Below are 24090 nucleotides of genomic sequence, written 5' to 3'. Positions count from 1 at the left end.
ATTCATACAAAATAGAACAGTGTTTCCAAAACATTTTCCCGAAAAGAATCCATTGGGTTATTACGATTTGAACAATATTCTTAGCTTAAGACGTTTTGCTAGTATAAAACACAAATAAAGAATTAATTCTTAGTTAAACAAAATATGTAAAATCATCTAAATATGTACCAAAAATATTCAGTTAATTAGCCTCTATCGTTTAAAAAGTACTTATAAAAGGTTCATTATTGCTAACTTAAATTCGAGTGTGAACAAATATCACAATTTTTTTCACTTGATTGAATCGGCGGCCATTTTAATAGTGCAAAAAGTCTATTCAAACCACGTGATTTGTGTTTTTTATCAATATATATATTAAACAAAACATAACTTTACCTGTTTTCACGTGTTTGTATTGGTGGATTTTCGATTTTGTCACTAAGTTTTGTCTGCGACTTTACTCTTGTATTGATTTTGAATGTTTTTTTGAGTATTGTCGCGTCTATATTCTTTATACGTTTGTGGTCCACAGTTTTGATTAATAAGACCGCATGGTCACATGGTCACAGGTTTATGGTTATGATAATAATTGACAGTTGGTAAAAGTTAGTTTTTGGGGTGTTCACGGGGGTTGTTGGTGATTTTTTTGCCTCTGTGCCATTCTGCAGTTGTCATTACCTGTTATTGTTTAATTATTTAGTGGTTACATCGTCCAAAGTATGTCATGTAGTTTTAACCATAATAATAGTAGAGGTAGAAATTAAAAAATACAATAAGTACATGATGTGATTCTGGCTATGGTGTTTTTTTATTCGTTTAATTAGTTGTATTGGACAATTGCTACCGTAGAACACTTGTTAGTTGAAAAAAACATGGTGAGTTTGTTGGCTATTTGGTAAACAAGATACTGATCGAACACATTGTTTCCAGTCTGTAGCAGAATTTTTAAAAGGACTTCCTTCGTATAACGAAAATAATTTTACCAAGTTTCATATTGACAGTAACTCCAGATCTCCACTGAGACGGCCGTCGGTATATATACCAACAAAGGATTTTCCTTCAGAACAAAGTAAGTTATTAGTTTTGTATTTAACGTATTTGATTATTTGTATTAATTTGTTATTTCTCTTTTCTAGTAATAGTAACAGAAAAAACAAGTATATTACTTAAATACATGCAAACCCATTGGGATAAAAAGGTGAGACAGTTTGTAAAAGCATGCCAGAATTATATTGATTTTATGAGGTGCTTAATAATGAAGCATTAATACCTTGGGCTATTAAAGATAAGGTCAATAGGAGATGACTATTGTCTATTTATTGCTTATCTTTGTGTTGTGGGAAAATACAGTACTAAGTATCAAAGGTTATAACATCAAAAAAGTCCAGCAAAATTTTTAAGTTATTATAATCCATAAAGTGTAAAATGATGTTTGCAAAGGGCAGTGTATAATAATAAGGCTATAATTTCAGCCCAGCTTGAGTTAACACTATTATCGGTTCACGATCTTTATATAGTAGGGTTGGCCATGAAAATTTAGTGAGTTTGTTGGTATTCGATGCAGAAGAATAAAAATTCCCTGAACTTTTTTCATTAGGTTATGTTTCATTAAATTAAAGGTTAAAAAATATGCCAGAAATATAAACATTGTTGCCGATACTTTCAGTTTTCAGTAGCAATGACCAAGTTAATGGTATCCATATAAAACTTTACGCTATTTAAAACAGTTATTCTGCTTTTTGTAAGTGTTTATTTCATATGTCAGGAACAAACACTAAAATTTCACTTAAACATTGTGTTTATATGAAGGGGGGTTCTACATACAACTATTGTCGCATGCTACATTTAGCATCTCATTTTAATTCTCAATCATCAGTTCGTTCTGCTCGCCCACTCTTCTTAGAAATGGAAATTTCGACCTTTGTGAATAGCTGATTTCCATATTTTCCAACTTCTTTTTTCACTTTTCTAAGATTACTAAAAGGGTTGGTAAAATTGTTGTCTTTTGAATTTAAACCTTTTTTTACCAAGTGTTTACTAACGTACGGTGACTAGGTAAGCTGAAGTGCTTTCCCTTTAGACGAAAAAAATAAATAAAAAAAATGTATTGTGCTGCTAAGCAACAAACTGAAATGTTTAAGAAAAAAAATCTGATTTTACTTACAAAAAGAACGCTACTCTGAAATCGAGGTTTTAGATGTCTAAATCAATAGAGTAAGTAATACGTTCGAATTTTACACTTTCTTGGGTCAAATGTTTGTTCTAAAAGTGGACATATGCAATATTCTAGTTTTTTTGCACATTCAGTCAGAAAACCTTATCGTCTATTTTAATTTTGAAATTAAAAATGTCTGCTGTGTACAAATTAGTTCGTTTAAATCACTCAAAGATTTAATAAATGATATTATATATTATTATTAATTTTTTAATAAATTATATTTTGAAATTTTGCTTTTGACTTTACGAAATTAAAAATACATAAGGCCAAGGATATTTTTAGTTACGTCAGCAGTTTTTACTTATCAGTGACTCATAAGGCAACAACGATTGGCTCATACGTTCACAGAGGTAATTAATGAATACCAAATAGTCCAAAATCATTCTGTTATGTTCATCTCTGTGTTGTGCATACAAGATCATGTTAAAGTTTGACCTACTAAATCAAACTTATAATAATAACTTAAGTCATTACTTTTTAAAAATTGGGTTTATTCATTTATTAGGTATGGTAGCATAAACAGAAAAAACAAGTAGTTTCATTTATTTTATTAAATGTTAAAAAAAACGGTAACTCTAAACATAAAAGTAAAGCATTTCTATTGGATCATAAGAAAATATCACAAAATAAAACAACTTCTTAAAAAATACTTACCCCATAACCTGGGTTGAGATTTGTGTATATAATGTAGATGATGTTGAAGTAAAAAACTGCTAAATTCTAGCTACTCATAAATACAGATGATAGCACTTTTAATTTGTTCACAACTTTCAAATGAAGCATATTAGAAAAAAAACTTTTGAAATGCAAAATTTAACACGTAAGATTTTTTTTTTTTGCACAATAAAGGAGTGGATAACGCGACTTGATAAATTTTCAGAGGTAATTTTCCCCTTTAAAAGTGTTCATGGGCAGCTAGAATTTTGCACGGTTTCTTACTTTAGTATTCTCTACGATATATACTTGTACAAATCTCGACCCAAGTTGAGGTTACATTATCACAAATTTTAATCACATCACTTAAAAAAAAAACTAGAATTAGATCAAATATTTTTTCAATAATTTTTTTCCAAAAACTAAACTGCCTCTTCTGAGTGCCTGAGGTGGAGGTAGTTTCATTATATATTCATTTTCTTGGATCTCCCCCTGATCTTTAATGTCCGGAAACATAAAAGCATCCGGAATTTTTGGATTCCTTTTCAAAAAATCGCAAAAATAGGGTTAAGTGATAACACTTTACCAATGTAATATTTTTTGTTTTGTTTTTGAGTTGTTAATTGTACTATAATATAATCGTCTATATTTAAGTCTGGTTTAGAGCGATCAGTTTTACTATTTTCAGCCTTGAGATTCAAACGAGGATTCAAATCATCAGAATAATTGGAAGAATTCAAACTTTCGGTGTCCGTGCTGTCATCATATTCGATACTACTTGGGTTGTCTACATTAGATGAATCACTTGATATATTATAACGTCTTTTTTGTTTTCCAATTTGGACTGGTTTTTGAATTTGAGATGCATCTTTATGTTGAAGGCAGGTATCTGTTTCTGAGTTAACTCTACTACTATTACATTTCTCATTTTGAATAAATCTTTTGAGACGATCCACACTGACGCGATACTTTTCATTGTCTAACAGCCAGCAAAGTGAGGACTTTTTTATAACTTTTGTTGTATAATCTAAGCGTATTCTGACTAGATCACCTTTCTCAACAAAATTATCGTCACTATCAAAACTTCTAAGGTGTATGTCTCTGTCAAATTTCTTAGATTCGTACGAAATTGTGCAAAGATCATTCAATAAATCTTCATCTTGGTCAACTGGATCGTTTTCCAAACTTTGAAAACAGTTACGTTTCATGGCTATTTGAGAATTTTTGTAATTTTCAATGTGATCGCACTGTTCTTCACTAAACATTTCATCTTCAACTTCGTCATTGCATTCATTGTCTTTACACGGAGGCAAAAATACATAGTTGAAATCAATCACTTTCATTCCTAAATCTTCAGTGTCACGCAGACAATCCCGTAAAGCTGATTCTACGGTGCTTTGTATATCTTTATCTGAAATGTTGCCTAAGTCATCATTTTTCACAAAATCTCTCTTCATGAGATTATCAATTATCCAAATCGTTTTTAATGTTGTTTATAGTTTGCAGTCTGTCACTTCGATGCAACATATCTCTTATACTAAAATTAACAATTGTGGTAAAAGTTGAGGTCATTGATCTAAGGCTTCTAAACATACTCTCACAAGTTTGAGAGCTAAACTTCCAAGGCAAGAACATATCATCAGTAAGATTTTTGCACGACCTGAACTTAATGAATTTGGTACCTCATATCACAAACTCAATTTTTAAAAACTAATTTGGGGTGAAATTATAAATTTAGTTTGTAGGTATAAAGCAATATTAACTACAACTTTAATATTTGTCAAGCTGAAATATCATGCTGTCAGTTAATGATATTATACTGGAATTTTCCATCATTATGCCCTTAAAAGGTTATTTAATCTCCACTTTTAAGATTAAATTGATATTTTCCTTCTTATGATGAATGCTATGACTTACGTCGTACATGTTACGTTTATTAGTTCTAGAAAATATCTAGTTTAGCTGGATTTGCTATGATGATTTTGGATTTCCTTTGTTTTCTTGTTGATTTCTTGTTAATTTCTCATTGATTTCCTCTTGATTTCTCGTTGATTTCCTCTGATTCCCTTTTTGATTTCCTGTGATTTCCTTTGATTTCCTCTAGCGTGTACAATTGATTTCCTCTGCGGTTTCCCCTCGATTTTGATGGATCCATGTTTCATCCAAATACACGAAAGTCAAATTTTCACAAGAATTTAGAAACTGTAAATATGTTCTCAAAAAAGTAATTTTTGCTGCAACGACATGTTTTTGTTCACATAGAATTTTGCGACCATTTACTTCCCTGTGTTTATAACCCATTGACTTAAGAATTTGGTATAATGTGATCTCCAAAACAAGAGAGGATTCATCTCCAATTTTTACTTCCCGAGCGTAAGCAAAGGAAGTATTGTAATCGAGTCCGTCGGCCGACTCTCTACTTTTACGTTTTCTCGATCTTTCATGACCCCTAGAAGACGAAGAAATAGGTCTCCCATTTCCGTCTGTCTGTCCGTCTGTCCGTCCGTCTGTCCGTCTGTTGTCCCGGATTTTTATTAGACAGATAATCTCCGAAAGTACTCGACCGATTGTTGTGAAATTTTGTACTTATATTAAGAATATCATGTAGATGGTAAAACGCTAACCAAAATTTGTCTAATCATCCCCACTACTAATGCGATGACGTCACTTCAAAATTGTACATAGTAAATGGGTTTTCAATTGTATAAAATAACATAGTCCTACACAGTTTACAACTCCGAATCGACTTTTCACCCGAAACGTCCAGATTTTTGGAAAAAAAATCAAAATTATAAAACAACATTTTGAAATTTAATTTTTAATCTGCTAACCAGAATGCTTTGAAATGTTGCAGATGTTTTAAGGCTATAAAGAGCATCATAAATCTTTAGTCAAAAAATATTTGCTTATCCCCTCCAAAAACTTGATGACGTCAGCTCAAAAGTTTGTGGAATAAATCATATCTAAAATGTACAAAATATGATGAGTCTGTACTTGTCATTTATCACTCCATTCATATTTTTTGGATTTGCATATACAGAGTGACTCAAAAAAATTAATGAATGCGTAAATATATTTTATTGATTTAATCAGGAACTACAAAACGGAATGCTCTGACATCTTGCAGATGTTTTAAGGTTATAAAGAGCATAATAAATGTTTAGTCAAAGTATATTTGCTTATCCCCTCCAAAAACTTGATGACGTCAGCTCGAAAATTTGCCGAATAAATCATATCTAAAATGTACAAAATATGATCAGTCTGTACTTGTGATCTATTACTCCATTCATATTTTTTGGATTTGCATATACAGGGTGATTCAAGAAAATAAATGAAAGCGTAAATTTATTTTACTGATTTACTCAGGAACTACAAAACCGAATGCTTCGAAATCTTGAAGATATTTTAAAATTATCATAAGCATGGTAAATTTTTGATCAAAACGTATTTGGTCGTCCCCTCTAAAAAATTTATGACGTCACCACAAAATTTTGCTGAATAAATCCTATCTAAAATGTACAAAATATGGTGAGTCTCTTCTTGTGATTTATCATTCCATTCAAATTTTTTCGATTTGCATATACAGGGTGACTCAAAAAAATTAATGAATGCGTAAATTTATTTTATTGATTTAATCAGGAACTACAAAACCGAATGCTTTGAAATCTTGCAGATGTTTTAAGGTTATAAAGAGCATAATAAATTTTTAGTCAAAATATATTTGGTTATCTTCTACAAAAAACTGATGACGTCAGCTCAAAAGTTTGCCGAATAAATCGTATCTAAAATGTACAAAATATGATGAGTCTGTACTTGTGATTTATCATTCCAATCATATTTTTGGATTTGCATATGCAGGGTGACTCAAAAAATTAATGAAGGCGTGAATTTATTTTATCGATTTAATCAGGAATTAGAAAACCGAATGCTTTGAAATCTTGGGAATATTTTAAAGTTATTATAAGCATGCTAAACTTTTGTTCAAAATGTATTTGTTCATCCCTCCTAAAAAAATTGATGACGTCACCCTTAAATTTTGCTGAATAAATCCTATCTAAAATGCAAAAAATATGATGAGTTTGTACTTGTGATTTATCATTCCATTCATATTTTTTAGATTTTCTTAAGAGGTGGTTCAAAAAAATTAATGAAGTCAATTTATTTTATTGATTAAATTAAAGGCAACACTTATTATTAGTATTACACCCCAACCAACCCAATTTGGTAGACAAAAAATTTGTTAAAGGAAAAACTCGGTTGAAACATAAGGGTAGCATCCCTTATTTACATCGACTTTAACATTACAGACCTGCATTTGTTCACTTGGTTCCGCGAATGTGAAATAGACATGTTTATAATCAACCAATTCTGAATTTCACCATCAAGAATTAAAATAAAACCCAATGTTTTATATAATAAGCGGAAGTCGAAGCAATAAAACCGATGGTCGTTTTGTTTACAGTTTCTTTGTTTGACTCTCACGTATGCTGTTACGCTTGTCATCTTAAATTAAGAATGTTTATACATAAACGATTTTCAGTTGCCGTATACGTGAGTAAATTGTTTCGTTATATTATTGATTATAAAAAATCAATATTCAAAACGACCCAATTCATTTTCCCGAAAATTTGGGAATACAATAATTTTATTCTTAGTTATTACACTACATCTATCCCAGTTGATATACGTGTCCTTGCAAAAATGTTGATGACGTCATCGCAATTTTTTTTAAATTCCCACTACAAAAATGTAATGAGAAAAAAACACAATAGCCATGCAGTCGTCAAGTTTCCGACAGCGAGGGAAGTACTGTCTAAACTCTTTAGACCAATTTTTTACCAAGTGTTTACTAACGTACGGTGACTAGGTAAGCTGAAGTGCTTTCCCTTTAGACGAAAAAAATAAATAAATAAAATGTATTGTGCTGCTAAGCAACAAACTGAAATGTTTAAGAAAAAAAATCTGATTTTACTTACAAAAAGAACGCTACTCTGAAATCGAGGTTTTAGATGTCTAAATCAGTAGAGTAAGTATACATTCGAATTTTACACTTTCTTGGTTCAAATGTTTGTTCTAAAAGTGGACATATGCAATATTCTAGATTTTTTGGACATTCAGTCAGAAAATCTTATGGTCTATTTTAATTTTGAAATTAAAAATGTCTGGTGTGTACAAATTAGTTCGTTTAAATCACTCAAAGATTTAATAAATTATATATTATTATTAATTTTTTAATAAATTATATTTTGAAATTTTGCTTTTGACTTTACGAAATTAAAAGTACAGAAGGCCAAGGATATTTTTAGTTACGTCAGCAGTTTTTACTTATCAGTGACTCATAAGGCAACAACGATTGTCTCATACGTTCACAGAGGTAATTAATGAATACCAAATAGTCCAAAATCATTCTATTAGGTTCATCTCTGTGTTGTGCATATAAGATCATGTTAAAGTTTGACGTACTAAATCAAACTTATAATAATAACTTAAGTCATTACTTTTTAAAAATTGGCTTTATTCATTTATTATGGTAGCATAAACAGAAAAAACAAGTAGTTTCATTTATTTTATTAAATGTTAAAAAAAAAAACGGTAACTCTAAACATAAAAGTAAAGCATTTCTGTTGAATCATAACAAAATATCACAAAATAAAACAACTTCTTAAAAAATACTTACCCCATAACCTGAGTCGAGATTTATGTATATACTGTAAATGATGTCGAAGTAAAAAACTGTGCTAAATTCTAGCTACCCATAAATACAGATGATAACACTTTTAATTTTTTGTTCACAACTTTCAAATGAAGCATATTAGAAAAAAAACTTTTGAAATGCAAAATTTAACACGTAAGAATTTTTTTTGCACAATAAAGGAGTGGATAACCCGACTTGATAAATTTTCAGAGGTAATTTTCCCCTTTAAAAGTGTTTATGGGCACCTAGAATTTTGCACAACTTGTACAAATCTCGACCCAGGTTGAGGTTACATTATCACAAATTTTAATCACATCACTTAAAAAAAACTAGAATTAAATAAAATATTTTTTCAATAATTTATTTTAACTGAACTGCCTCTTCTGAGTACCTGAGGTGGAGGTAGTTTCATTATATATTTATTTTCTTGGATCTCCCCCTGATCTTTAATGTCCGGAAACATAAAAGCATCCGGAATTTTTGGATTCCTTTTCAAAAAATCACAAAAAATAGGGTTAAGTGATAACACTTTACCAATGTAACATTTTTTGTTTTGTTTTTGAGTTGTTAATTGTACTATAATATCATCGCCTATATTTAAGTCTGGTTTAAAACGATCAGCCTTGAGATTCAAACGAGGATTCAAATCATCAGAATAATTGGAAGAATTCAAACTTTCGGTGTCCGTGCTGTCATCAATTCATCATATTCGATACTACTTGGGTTGTCTAAATCAGATGAGTCACTTGATATATTATAGCGTCTTTTTTGTTTTCCAATTTGGACTGGTTTTTGAATTTGAGATGCATCTTTATGTTGAAGGCAGGTATCTGTTTCTGAGTTAACTCTACTACTATTACATTTCTTATTTTGAATAAATCTTTCGAGACGATCCACACTGACGCGATCCTTTTCATTGTCTAACAGCCAGCAAAGTGAAGACTTTTTTATAACTTTTGTTGTATTATCTAAGCGCATTCTGATTAGATCACCTTTCTCAACACAATTATCGTCACTATCTAAACTTCTAAGGTGTACGTCTCTGTCAAATTTCTTAAATTCGTACGAAATTGTGCAAAGATCATTCAGTAAATCTTCATCTTGGCCAACTGGATCGTTTTCCAAACTTTGAAAACAGTTACGTTTCATGGCTATTTGAGAATTGTTGTAATTTTCAATGTGATCGCACTGTTCTTCACTAAACATTTCATCTTCAACTTCGTCATTGCATTCATTGTCTTTACACGGAGGCAAAAATACATAGTTGAAATCTATCACTTTCATTCCTAAATCTTCAATGTCACGCAGACAATCCCGTAAAGCTGATTCTACGGTGCTTTGTATATCTTTATCTGAAATGTTTCCTAAGTCATCATTTTTCACAAAATCTCTCTTCATGATTAAACTTTTTTTTCTGATTTCTCTAGGAAAAACTAATTTTTTATCCAAATCGTTTTTAATGTTGTTTATAGTTTGCAGTCTATATTAAGAATATCATGTAGATGGTAAAACGCTAACCAAAATTTGTCTAATCATCCCCACCACTAATGCGATGACGTCACTTCAAAATTGTACATAGTAAATGGGTTTTCAATTGTATAAAATAACATAGTCCTACACATGTAGTTTACGACTCCGAATTCAGTTTTTACCCGAAACGTCCAGATTTTTGGAAAAAAAATCAAAATTATAAAACAACATTTTGAAATTTAATTTTTAATCTGCTAACCAGAATGCTTTGAAATGTTGCAGATGTTTTAAGGCTATAAAGAGCATCATAAATCTTTAGTCAAAAAATATTTGCTTATCCCCTCCAAAAACTTGATGACGTCAGCTCAAAAGTTTGTGGAATAAATCATATCTAAAATGTACAAAATATGATGAGTCTGTACTTGTCATTTATCACTCCATTCATATTTTTTGGATTTGCATATACAGAGTGACTCAAAAAAATTAATGAATGCGTAAATATATTTTATTGATTTAATCAGGAACTACAAAACGGAATGCTCTGACATCTTGCAGATGTTTTAAGGTTATAAAGAGCATAATAAATGTTTAGTCAAAAAATATTTGCTTATTCCCTCCAAAAACTTGAGGACGTCAGCTCGAAAATTTGCCGAATAAATCATATCTAAAATGTACAAAATATGATCAGTCTGTACTTGTGATCTATCACTCCATTCATATTTTTTGGATTTGCATATACAGGGTGATTCAAGAAAATAAATGAAAGCGTAAATTTATTTTACTGATTTACTCAGGAACTACAAAACCGAATGCTTCGAAATCTTGAAGATATTTTAAAATTATCATAAGCATAGTAAATTTTTGATCAAAACGTATTTGGTCGTCCCCCCTAAAAAATTTATGACGTCACCACAAAATTTTGCTGAATAAATCCTATCTAAAATGTACAAAATATGGTGAGTTTCTTCTTGTGATTTATCATTCCATTCAAATTTTTTCGATTTGCATATACAGGGTGACTCAAAAAAATTAATGAATGCGTAAATTTATTTTATTGATTTAATCAGGAACTACAAAACCGAATGCTTTGAAATCTTGCATATGTTTTAAGGTTATAAAGAGCATAATAAATTTTTAATCAAAATATATTTGGTTATCTTCTACAAAAAACTGATGACGTCAGCTCAAAAGTTTGCCGAATAAATCGTATCTAAAATGTACAAAATATGATGAGTCTGTACTTGTGATTTATCATTCCATTCATATTTTTGGATTTGCATATGCAGGGTGACTCAAAAAAATTAATGAAGGCGTGAATTTATTTTATCGATTTAATCAGGAATTACAAAACCGAATGCTTTGAAATCTTGGGAATATTTTAAAGTTATTATAAGCATGGTAAACTTTTGTTCAAAATGTATTTGTTCATCCCTCCTAAAAAAATTGATGACGTCACCCTTAAATTTTGCTGAATAAATCCTATCTAAAATGCAAAAAATATGATGAGTTTGTACTTGTGATTTATCATTCCATTCATATTTTTTAGATTTTCTTAAGAGGTGGTTCAAAAAAATTAATGAAGTCAATTTATTTTATTGATTAAATTAAAGGCAACACTTATTATTAGTATTACACCCCAACCAACCCAATTTGGTAGACACAAAATTTGTTAAAGGAAAAACTCGGTTGAAACATAAGGGTAGCACGCTTATTTACATCGACTTTAACATTACAGACCTGCATTTGATTTATGCGCTCACTTGGTTCCGCGAATGTGAAATAGACATGTTTATAATCAACCAATTGTGAATTTCACCGTCAAGAATTAAAATAAAACCCAATGTTTTATATAATAAGCGGAAGTCGAAGCAATAAAACCGACGGTCGTTTTGTTTACAGTTTCTCTGTTTGACTCTCACGTATGCTGTTACGCTTGTCATCTTAAATTAAGAATGTTTATACATAAACGATTTTCAGTTGCCGTATACGTGAGTAAATTGTTTCGTTATTTTATTGATTATAAAAAATCAATATTCAAAACGACCCAATTCATTTTCCCGAAAATTTGGGAATACAATAATTTTATTCTTAGTATTACACTACATCTATCCCAACTGATATACGTGTCCTTGCAAAAATGTTGATGACGTCATCGCAATTTTTTTAAATTCCCACTACAAAAATGTAATGAGAAAAAAACACAATAGGCATGCAATCGTCAAGTTTCCGACAGCGAGGGAAGTACTGTCTAAACTCTTTAGACCAATTTTTTTTGTTTTTTTAAAGTGTAAAGTTATAATATAACTTACTTTGTTACAGAACGCGAAGAAAAGGGACCTTCTGCATGAAAATGAGGAACCTATAAGAAAAAGAGCCAGATTAGAATATAGTACATCCACCATGCCATAGGTTAAGATCTTTTTTTAAGATTTCTGTAATTTTAATCATAATATATAGATGTACGTTCAGCTTGTTAATTTCGTTTCGAATATAATATTGAAGACATGAAAGTTTATAATATGTATCTCTTACGCAGTCGCATTTTGAAGTCTTCTCGGAATTTTTTTCTGAAATGTCCTTTGCATGGAGGTGGAATGCCGGGTACTGGGCATAACATACAACAATAATTTCGTAAGGTAGAATATAAAAGCAGTTTTACTATCTATGAGTGCAGTACGGAAAGGGTAAATAGCTCTTTTTGCCGGCAAATTTTTAACATTAGTACAATGAGGCATGCTCCATCTTGTCATTCTACCTCCTTGGCTCTTCGCGACCATTTCTATATTAATCATATTACATCAAAAGAGAGACTTATTGTATCGTTATATTCAATTTTAGTATTTTTTTTTTATAAAAACTAAATTCAGTTCTTTTATTGTATTTTACTTGTCAAAAATAAGATATCTTTTAGACACATTGATTTGATTGTTTTTTATGAACGTATATGTTTTAACACAGTTTATCAAAAATAAAATTTTCTAGGTGAAATTTGTAACATTTTTGAAAAATACTGCATGAAATATGTCAGCATTTAGTCCGAAAAATTTAGAAAAAGACACTGTAGAAATGTAATTTTTGCACATAATATTTGTAAAACAGTTTTATTTCTGTGTCTTTTTCTGCAGAAACATTTGTACCCTTTTTTATTGTTATTGCTTCCGATGAAATAATTTTTATTTTGGATATAGCTGTGGCTAACACACATTGCATATACTACTGCATATTTTTTAATTTTTATTGCATATAAATGTATTCTTTATTCCTAATTTCCATTACTTGTGTGATGTGATTATATAGGTCGTTAAGGAGACGTCTTTCTTCAGTGAAAGATGAAAAGAAGGAGTCTTTAATTTTGGGTAAGCAGCGATTTTTTTGGGGGTTGATCAAAGTTTTTGTAATTTCAATTGTAGAGTAGAGCTTTGACGGGCCAGCTCTACACTGGAAAAAAATTCATTTGAGAAGATAAAGATAAAAAAATTAATTGAGCCTGAATAAAATACGTGTTTTACATGAAAATGTACAATACTGTTGTTCACTTGTATTAGAAGAAGGAATAATTAACATGAACTGTGAATTTACAAACCATAAAATAAAAATAACAAGTGTTGATGCTATAGTTAAAATTTCACACTATTTCAGATTAGACAATTGATAGTTAACTGTCTTAACACTAATTACAGTGATGCACCGTGGCCTCGAATATGGTTCATTTTGTGTAAACAATAACCTTTTAATAAAGTTAGTTTGAAAAAGTGCCTGATGCCGCGCTTTCGACTGGTGCCATATATGTAAAAAACATGACTCTTTCAGCTTTTCTGGATGTATTCTGTAACCGCCTGTAGGCAAGAATTTCTGGCCAAATTCCCTGATTTGCAAATTCAAGAAACATCGTTAAAGGGAAATCTCTTGGAATCTATTCAGTATCTGAGGAAGTTGCTGATTTGAGACGACTCTTTGACAAGATTGTCTCAGCAGTCAGGAGTTCCTGTTGCAACATGAACTTGAACGATGGATCCAAAGCATTGACGAACATTTTTGAAATTAAAAAGAAATGAACAAAATGCTGAACATTTTCAACATTTACTGTGATGTTTAACCGCAATAAATTTGTTTGTTTTTATTATAATGAATTAGTTTTATTTTTAATAAGATATGAAGAGTTTAGGCGACCAGTCATATAGATGCTCGTGGCATTTAGTCAAGTTCATGTAAAGTGATAGGCGGCACGTTTCCTACTTTGACCCTATAATCACTTATAGAAACTTTGTCCATACAGTTGTTTCCAAAAAATTGCGGACCGCCCTGTCATTCGGTTGACATATTCTCTAAAACAGGCTTTATAGACCATATTACAAGTTCAATCAATACCTATCAAGCAATATTTCTTATTATTTACTGTAAGAAAAATAACGTAATAATTTTGTTAATTTTTAGTTAAAAAGATTAATTAACATGAGATACATATTGTGTTTTATTTAAAAACGTCTTGAATTCAGTCAGTTTTACTTTTTCTAATAAGCTGAAATGGTTCGATCCTGAAAACGTATGGAATGTGCGCAGGTTCGAGGGTCCAGCTGTCTACGGCGAATTCACACCTTATTGTGGTGATTATCAGTGATGTGATTTAAAAGTTAACAATGAAAAAGCTTTTATATTATTGAAATTCAAGAATTATGTCAAAGAAAACTACATGTCTCCTTTTTAATAAAGAATATGCGTTTCAAGTTTGGATTACTCATATTTTACATCATTTTCATCGTTTTAGTTTCAGGTAAATTAACATTTCACTCCACAATGTTGTCAGACCAATGTCTTTTTACTCATACATTTTCTGAGCATGAGTATACTATTCTTAAATATACAGGTGTTTTATCACAAAAGATTGTAGAAACCAGTTTTAAAATTTTGGGAACATTATAAATTCAGTTCTAGCCCTCCGGTTTTGCTGAAAATGATAACGTCCTTTGTTTTAAACGAAATTATTAAGACATACAATAACATCAAACATGTGTCATATCTGACAAGTACAATTTTAAAGTAAAAACTATTTCAAAATTCGTTTTTAATATGATTTTGACTTATGGTGAACTAACTGTTGCATCTATTAAAAAAAAAGCAATAATAATTTCAAAAAAATTTAAAACTACATAGATCCAGTACAAATAAAACAAAAATTATCTCTTTAAAATAATTTGATATCACACATTTTATACATTATTCCCCGAAGAGTCAAAAGAAACATTGTTTTTCGTTTTTAATTGCTGGTGTACATTTTTGGTTAAAGTAGAACTTAATGTATGTAGATAAAAAATATTATAAGTTTAAAAGTGGAAAATTGTTTATTTAGTAGTAGTTTTTAGCATGACAACATAGTAACATAAACGTTACGGATCATTTAGGTTGGCATTAACTTGTTGCACTTCAAATTAAATGATTTGAAAATTTACGCTTTTTTTGATCCAAAGAATAATTAGACTGTCAAGTTTTCCGGAAATAACAATCAACTCTTTCACAAAATACGGTGGTATCTGTTTTTTTAGCATACCTAGTAGAAATGTCTTACAGTGTTGTAATTGTTTCGATATTTTCATTATAATCAACGACAAAAAAAAGTGAAATTATGAAAATGTGACAATATAATATTTTTATCAATATTCAGAATGTACCTACCTAAAATATGTGACTGCACAATACATATTAGTGATAAATCTTAACAGCCTTTGAAGATAAGTGGATCTTAATAACTAAAGGTCGGAATTATATGCAGAGAAATTTGGCATTATATGCAAAAAATTGCTAAAATATGCAAGAAAAATTACTTTTTTTACACATTAATATTTTATTTCTTGCAACACTTACAACTTAGATAATACATATTTGGACTTAAACTACACATTTACAAATTAAAACTAACTATGTCGGTATATTCTGTTAGGTACTCTATTAACTAGCTATTTTATTGAGTAACTAGTTACTCTCTTGAAAAATTTTATTACATATTTACATTTATTATAATGTTTTTCTAGATTTTCCATTTTAAATGAATGTCTTCGATCACTTAAAATATATTTATACACTGAAAAACTATATTTTGTATCGACAGATCTTATTGTTCTCCGATTTTACAATTTTTTGAGTTTTAAACTTTTTTAATTTTTCAATTTCGTGTTTTTTTATTTTTCAGCAAAAGAACTAATTTATCAAAACTAAAATATTGGAAAATTGTATCCTTGAAACAATGAAGAATACAAAGATTTTAAAATGAAAAATCCAAAAATTTCAAAATGAAAATTGAGAAACTAAAAAATCGGGACACCGAAAAATTGAAAAATTATAAAAACATTGAAAAATTAAAAATACAACTGCAAAATCGGTAATTGAAAAATTGGAAAAATGAAAAAATAAAAAATCCCGAAATTGAAACATTAAAAATCGAAAAACCAAACAATTTTTGAATTTTTCAGTTTTAAAGTTTTCAAGTTCTTGATTTCCAATTTTAATTAAAATAAAATTTTGCAAAATGGAATAACTGTAGCACCGAAATATTAAAAAATGCAATAATTAAAAATCGAGAAATTGAAAAATCGACAAAACGCAACAATTCTGCAATTTTTCGATATAATATTTTTCAAATTATCGATTTTTCATTTTTTTATTGTTCAACGAAAGGGCAAATTATTCAAACTGAACTTTTGAAAAACCGAAAAATTGTAACACTGAAACACCAAAAAACAAAATAATTACCAATCGAGAAACTGAAAAAATCAACAAAAAAATTCAAATTCTCAATTTTTAATTCTTTATTTTCTCGATGTTTCATTTTTTAATTCTTCAACAAAAAGACAAATTTATTCAAACCGAAATTTTGAAAAATTTAAAAATTTAAAAATCGGAAAATTGTAACATTGATGAAACGTGTAAAAATTATCAAATTGAAAAATCAAAAAATTTTAAAAATTGAGAAGTCGAAGAATTGATAAGATAAAGAAAAATTGAAAAAACCGAAAAAATGAGAAACTAAAAAGTGCATAATTGACAAAACAACTGAAAAATCGAGAAATTGTAATATAGAAATCTGAAAACCCTGTCTAATTAAAAATCGAGAAATTGAAAAATTGAGAAAAGGAAAAACAAAAATTTGTATAAATTAAATAATCAAAAATACAAAAATTTTTAATTTCAAAATCCAAAGATTTTAAAATGAAACTTGAAATATCGAAAAATTCAAAAATCGAAAAATGAAACAATTAAGAAATTGAATTGGATAATTGAAAAATCGAAAAATTGTAATATTGAAACCTAAAAACCCTCGAGAAAGTGAAAAACTAAAAATTCTATAAATTAAACAATCAAAAATACAAAAAAAAGTAACTTCAAAATCCAAAAATTTTAAAATGAAAACCGAAAAACTAAAAAACCAAGCAATTGTAAAAAAGAAACATGGAAAAATTGAAAAATTGTTACATCGAAAAGACAAAACACTGAAAAACCGAGAAATCGAAGATTTGAAAAAATACAGAAACTGAAAAATCGGTTAATTGAAAAGCCAAGAATTGTACATTTGAAAAAAATCCTAATAATAATTATTTGAAAAAAGTAAAAATCGGGAAATTTAAAAATTAAACAATTACAAAATTGTAAATTTAAAAAAAAAATAAAAACGTAAAATCGAAAATTTGTAACACTGAAACCTTAAAAATTTAGAAATCGAAAAAACAAAAAATTGTAAAATGATGGAAAATCGAAAAATTAGAAAGCAACTTGGAAAATCGCAAAATTAAAATATCTGCAAATTAAAAAGTCGAAACATAACAAAAATTTTACTAAAAAATAAAAATCATAATGAAAATCGAAAAACTAAAAAATCGAAAAATGTAAAAACTGAAAAATCGAAAAAGAAACATTGAAAAACCGAACAATTTAAAAATTGAGAAATCGAAGAACTGCAAAAATAAAGAAACTCAAAATCGAATAATTAAGAGGTCAACAATTTCAAAAGGAAAAATTGTAACCTTAAAAATGAAAACACTGAAAATTTAAAAAACGGAAGAATCGAACAATTGCAAAATTGAAAATCAAAAATAGAAAAAACGAAACTTGAAACACCGAGAAATTTCAAAATTGTAATCTTAAAACTTGAGAAACTGAAAACTTCGATAATTGAAAAAATAAGTGAAAATTGGGAAAATTGAAAAAAGAAACAGTAAAATCGAAAAACTGATTAATTAAAAATCGAGAAATAGAAAAATACGGAAAACAAAATTTTCTAGAAATAGAAAAATCGACAAATTCTTAAATTCAAAAGTTGAAGAATGTCAAAATAAACATCGAAAAACTGTAAAATTAAAAAATCGAAAACTGAAAAATTGAAAAAAAATTGAATATTGAACAATAAAAAAAATGAAATACCGAAAAAAATCGGATAACGAAAAAATCAACAATCAGTAAATAAAAAAAAACAATTGAAAAATGAAAAAATAAAAATATCTTAAAATGGAAAAATCTAAAAAACGAGAAACTGTCAAATCTAAAAATGATAACATTGAAACCTGAAAAAACTGAAGAAATAAAAATCGAGAAACTGAAAAATCGACAACAGAAAGTTAAAAAATGTAGCGCCTGGTTTTTTTTGAGATTGTTTGAGCAATAGGACCTTGTGCTTTATTGATATATATTTTTTTATTTTCTATTAGCTGTACGGATTCATTCAGGGGTACTTTTTGTTCTTCTAATTATCATCTCACAGGAACATTTGAAATAAAATAAAACTGCGTCAATCCATGTACCTCATCGTGTAAAGGTTTAGGAGGCAATGGTACATCTGGTAGTGTATCTTTATACACTTGTTGTACTCTTAAAGGAGCCTTAACAGAAACTTTTTTCATAGTATTAATTAATTCAGTTACCAATGGAAATTGATTTCGTACTTCTTCCGCTATTCTATTTATACTGTGTGCAATTAATTTACTTAATACGAGATATAGTAATAATAATAATATCAGAACATTCTGTTCGACTGTGCCTTAATTAGAAATAATTCTACATAGTTCCTGCTTTGAGACGACAAACCCGTCCAAATCCAACAAATTTCTATGTGATATTCTTCCGATGTATACAAGCACTTAAAATTAAAGCTTGTTATTACTGCTGAGATGCTATTTTTTCCCGTTGGTAATCTTTATTTACCTTGCAATTTGCGCGCGCACGGCGCAGAGACTGCGGGGTTGTTATTTATGCCTTTTTATTTATGGCGGTTATCACAAAACAAACATCGCAAAATCTAATTTTATAATTTTTCAAAGAAGCTGGATTTGTTGGACTTGTACTTCAGAAACGAGGGAAGTTCAGAAGAATTAACAATGACTAGTCAGTATCACAATTTTCGTGATGATCTTGATTAGATAAACCCTGATTTGCGTCAAACGCCACTGAGGTTGTGACGTGGTTGAGACTGCACAGTCGGCCAGCCAAATTTATCGCCTTACGTAGCGCCGTCGCTTTTAATATTTGTCTGGGAGATTGCCCATCACTTCAGCTGTGCCTAACTTTGATAATTTCATAATATAATTCGTTAAAAAATATGAATCTTCTACAAAAAATAACCAACTAAATTTACAGTATATGCATTTATGCGACTCCGAAATTTAAGTGAAATAAACTTACAGGTACACTATACCAAAAAACTCGTGTCATCGTGTTAAAAATATGGTCGCTGTTCTTGGTTTCGCTTTGGGTTTATTTTATATCACAGCAAGTTTATTACAAAAATGAGGTGTAACAGAAAATATAAATCTGATCCAATAACAGCAATAGCATTTTTGACATGATGATGCGGCGTTTTTTGGCATAGTATACGTCTGATTAACATTCATAAAACAATGTGATTTAATTACATACACAGTTACAACAACTTACATACCTATTTAATATTTACGAACAGAGAATTGATTTAATTAACTTTTGAATTTTTATTTCAGTGGTTTTAACAGAAACGAAAGATTCATTGCATAAGGTGAGTTTTTACACTTAGCAAACATTTTAATCTGACACATGAAGAGAAAACATACAGTATCGAAGCTAGTAATTTATATACATAGGTATAAAATAGTTTACAACAAAACAAATAATTCCAATTTTTCAGTCGTAAATTTTATTTCAGTTTTAAAAAGTATATAGTTCTATACTTGTGGTTTATGAATCCGTGTTATTGAATCGTATGCTTGCTTACAATCGATAAATATTTATCTTTTAATTCCAGCTCTTGAGCATAGCTGTCGTTTTGCAGAATAAATATCTGATCAATTGTTGATCTTCTCTTTAGCATTTTTATTATTTTTCATGCTTTTCATGCATTTTATTATTATTTTCTTTGGCTATAGACCGCTCTTTTTTATGATTTTCATTTTCTTTCTCTTCTAAAGGTACTTCAATGTAGATCGACTATGTCAATTTCATTCTAGAGAACAATAAAAATACTCATTGGGGCGTTGTAGCACGAGCGGAGTTTGGGGCCCCCGGTCGTGGCTGTTCTCCCCCACGACGGTGATTGTATTTATCGCAAGCCTCCGCAAAACAATTATCTATTAAGGACAAGCCTGAATTCTATTCTAACCTGAATCTTTTGTGCAGGTGGCGCGATAAATCCCGCCAGCTCGACTAGGAACCGCACACTCCACTTCCACCATGTGTTTCGGTGTTATTTAACCTCAATTCCATTTAAATGTTCAATTTTTATAACTCTGATATTAAACTACAACTGAACAAGTGTCAAAGTTTTAAAATGAGCAATAAACATTTAAATTCGCCATACAATCTTGTGAAATTTTAGACAACAAATAACTCTTATGTGAGATTAAAATTGGACATCAGATAATTTATACGATGCAAAGAAACATCCATCAACAAAATATTTATAAAACAAAAACTAGCAAAGATAAAAAAACAAAAAAAGAGTTTACGTTCAATTTAAATTGTGAGATAGAGAAAAATTGTATGAGGTGAAAATTGCAAAGCTAACAAATTTACATGAGATAATATTTGCCACACTTTATCAACGATTCAAACAAAGAATTTACATTGCGTTAAATGCTGCATTGATTCAAGTGATTGATTACTTATAACAATTTGTTTTGAGAATTTATATCGTGAACTGTTTACCCCAAACAAAACACATGATAAATAAACACAAAAATATCCAGTCAGCGTTGCGAGAAATAAGCGTCTCGGTGATATAATATTTAGCGTTGCGAGGAAATGCCTCGGTAATGTAATTTTTAATGTTGCCAGGAAATGCCTCGGTGATGTAATGATGATGACGATCATAACTAAGGGAAGAAATTATTTTAACCCTCTGCCAGTTCACGAGATTATGAATTTTGTTAATTTAACTGCCGTAAATGATGTGTTAGAACCAGTTAACGATTAAAATCCTAACATGGACTGTGAATTTACAAACAATGAATTAAATTTACACGGGTTGGCGTCGTTAAGATCAATTTTCGTTAAATAAAGGCTTCCTCCCTTTTATTAACTACATTTGAGGCTTCGCTCATCTTTTTTAATAGTAAACGTTTGACATTTGACACTTATTAGTGACGAGGCTAATGCCAACCTAAATACGAACATTGGACTGGTAATATTACCAGAGATATTACTAAAATTAGTATTTCTTAAAAAAAATAATTTAAATAAAAGCAGTACAAAAAATTATATTATCACGCCAAAGCCAAGTAAATACTTAACTATTACCATGCTAGTATTGTTAAACACTATTACCGATACCTACCTATTAATCACTGACTTGTTTTTGCAGGACCAAAAATTCAGCGCAGCCGCTGGTGAACTTCTTTTGGAGTTGATGATAAAAATTGCTACTTACCCCAATTATTGGAACAAAATCGAAAAACTATTAGGTTTGTGGCACATATTTTAATTAAAAATTGTAGAATAAAATTTTCGAAGTGCTGTTACTGTAATATTTACAAATACGAAAATGCGGGTTTTTGTTTTCATTTGTCTGTTTTATATAATTTTGTATACGCTTATTACGTTATTTTAAGTTTCAGGAAATCTCAACAGCAATATGTTGCCTCAAAGAATATTGGACCTCCGACAAGAGTACAAAGAAAAAGCACGTTTTTTAATTAGAAAACATGCTACTAATACCAAAAGTCAAAATTTCAGTCAGATGAATACAACTGGTCAATGGGCCCCTTTCCACAACTGGGTAAAATTTAACTATGTGAAAATACAACTAATTACGAATTTATTTGTACGTTTTAGGCTAACGGATACAGTATTTATTCTAAAACATTTGTCTATCAAAAAGTAACTGGAAAGTCTAATATTCTTGATAATAATCCAAAAACATATGTTGCTGTATCAGTAATAGCGCCTAAACAAAGCAGTGTTAAAAGCAAGAAGAATTTATCTCTGGAGAGAGATTTGCGTATATTAAAATACTGGACACATCAAGACAATTTGAAAAATGTGACATTTTTAAGTTCGAGATGGTTTATTAAAACCGCTTGATAATGTAGTTTTAAATAAAGATACTAAAATAACATATTGACGAAATATTTTTTACGTCCCGATTGAATGATTTTAATTGATTTATGTAAATTTTGTTATCTTGTCATCTGTGACTTAAAAATGCAGTGCAGAGATGGCCTTAATGTTATTCACGATTAACAAACATATCCTTATCCGAAGGTTAAATAAGTTTACTACAGTCTTATTGTTCTCAGCATTGAAACATGAACGATTTGATGTCAAGGGTCAAACACCATATATTTTATATTGAGATAAAATGGAAAATGCATTAATAATGTAATACAAAGAAAGTAGCAGTTTGAATTTGAAATTCATCATAGTGCAACAAATATGCTTTCTAAATACTCCTATATTTTATTGTTGGTATTACATTCTGCCAAATTTGAAACCACATTGTATGCGCATTTAAATTAAAGTTACTTTTGTTATTTATATTAGAAAATATTGCAGTGCTAGTGAAAATGTGAAAAAAACTGTGCCTGGATTCATTTACAGCATGCCAAAAACCCTCACGTCAGGACAAAATGAAACTGTATGTTTTTCTGCACACCATTTACCCTCAGAGCCAATTACAGTTGTCGTGGACTTAAAATTTAAGAATTCTCACTTTATAACAACGAAAATTGTACAACCAGGTAATTTTTATAAATTAGTTATCTACTATAATTCAAGTTCTTGTTTCTAGAACATTCTTGTTTCGAAGTACAAGTACCAGTTCATGGTAAAAATGACCCCGATACCGTCGGGGTGAAGGTACAAGTACACGCAAATGGTGTGGTATATTTTGCCCATAACCAAGATCCAGTTTTAATTGTTTCCAAAAAAATGTTAACTTTTATCGAAACAGACAGGTTTATTTATAAATCGGAAGATACGGTGAAATTGAGGATATTGTCTCTTGAAAATAATATGCTTCCCACTTTAAATTCGAAAATCCCTTATGTTCGTCTACGTAATCCTGCGGGTATAGGGGTAATGACTTGGCAAAATATAAGTTCGGACTTGGGGCTAGCACACATAGAATATAAATTACCGCAAAATTCCAGAACGGTAAGTATATACTTACCCTATACGTGTAGTTTATGAATCCATGTTGAATTTTTACCTGAAACTTGAAATCTTGCAGATGTTTTAAAGTTATCATCAACATGATAATTTGTTATCAAAATTCCTCTAAAAATGTCAAGAGTTTTCATTCATTGTTGCTTACTAAAATGCATTTTTTAGGGTATATGGAAATTTGAATCAAGTGGACAAACAAAAACTTTCGAGGTAACTAAGTACACTTTACCACGTTTCAAGGTGTACATTTTACATCCAAGAACGATCTACTATAAAGCTCTGTATGTAAACATAACAGTGTGCGCGAAATATTCTTTCGGAGCACCAGTGAAAGGAACAGCATTTATAAGACTAAGTGATGCTTTCTACAACATAAAAACCATTCAAGTTCTGAAAAAAGTATGTATGCTTACATGTCTTTGTTAATTAAGACTTTTTCACTCTTAATAATAATGATAAA

The 24090-nt window shown here is 29.6% G+C and overlaps 3 protein-coding genes across 5 annotated transcripts in view; all 3 read left to right on the top strand.

Annotated features, from left to right (window-relative positions):
- Positions 1-541: 541 nt before the first annotated feature.
- Positions 542-14142, top strand: LOC135136238 (DET1- and DDB1-associated protein 1). The gene is made up of 4 exons (XM_064065436.1): positions 542-854; positions 910-1048; positions 1116-1177; positions 12336-14142. Exons 1-4 carry the CDS (start codon positions 852-854, stop codon positions 12423-12425), a joined length of 294 nt encoding a protein of 97 aa, XP_063921506.1. The 5' UTR covers positions 542-851; the 3' UTR covers positions 12426-14142.
- A 367-nt stretch (positions 14143-14509) lies between these two features.
- Positions 14510-22581, top strand: LOC135136237 (uncharacterized). 2 transcript variants are annotated; one of them, XM_064065435.1, is made up of 5 exons: positions 14510-14787; positions 19994-20028; positions 21829-21928; positions 22082-22242; positions 22299-22581. In XM_064065435.1, exons 1-5 carry the CDS (start codon positions 14730-14732, stop codon positions 22545-22547), a joined length of 603 nt encoding a protein of 200 aa, XP_063921505.1. In that variant the 5' UTR covers positions 14510-14729; the 3' UTR covers positions 22548-22581. The 2 variants fall into 2 exon arrangements, with proteins under 2 accessions (XP_063921505.1, XP_063921504.1); XM_064065434.1 differs by having other exon boundaries at positions 14517-14787; positions 22076-22242.
- A 265-nt stretch (positions 22582-22846) lies between these two features.
- The window catches only part of LOC135136236 (pregnancy zone protein-like), a 44777-nt gene continuing 43533 nt past the window's right edge, over positions 22847-24090 (top strand). For both annotated transcript variants that reach the window (XM_064065433.1, XM_064065432.1), the window contains exons 1-4: positions 22847-22963; positions 23019-23203; positions 23254-23618; positions 23796-24029. In XM_064065433.1, coding sequence (XP_063921503.1) covers positions 22899-22963; positions 23019-23203; positions 23254-23618; positions 23796-24029 — 849 coding nt within the window. In that variant the 5' untranslated portion in view covers positions 22847-22898. The remainder of the gene's footprint in view (positions 22964-23018; positions 23204-23253; positions 23619-23795; positions 24030-24090) is intronic.

Source organism: Zophobas morio, unplaced genomic scaffold (genome assembly GCF_036711695.1).
Source record: "Zophobas morio isolate AGI-343-1 ecotype UQ-CSIRO unplaced genomic scaffold, CSIRO_AGI_Zmor_V1 ptg000026l, whole genome shotgun sequence".
NCBI classification, from domain to species: domain Eukaryota; kingdom Metazoa; phylum Arthropoda; class Insecta; order Coleoptera; family Tenebrionidae; genus Zophobas; species Zophobas morio.
This window is presented reverse-complemented; position numbering and strand designations above follow the sequence as displayed.

Coding starts and splice junctions, on each gene's coding strand:
- LOC135136238 (XM_064065436.1), top strand. Junction 1,049..1,115: donor GGATTTTCCTTCAGAACAAA/GTAAGTTATTAG, acceptor TCTCTTTTCTAG/TAATAGTAACAGAAAAAACA. Junction 1,178..12,335: donor AAACCCATTGGGATAAAAAG/GTGAGACAGTTT, acceptor ACTTTGTTACAG/AACGCGAAGAAAAGGGACCT.
- LOC135136237 (XM_064065434.1), top strand. CDS start 14,730: ATGCGTTTCAAGTTTGGATTACTCATATTTTACATCATTTTCATCGTT. Junction 14,788..19,993: donor TTTCATCGTTTTAGTTTCAG/GTAAATTAACAT, acceptor TTTTTATTTCAG/TGGTTTTAACAGAAACGAAA. Junction 21,929..22,075: donor CAAAATCGAAAAACTATTAG/GTTTGTGGCACA, acceptor CGTTATTTTAAG/TTTCAGGAAATCTCAACAGC.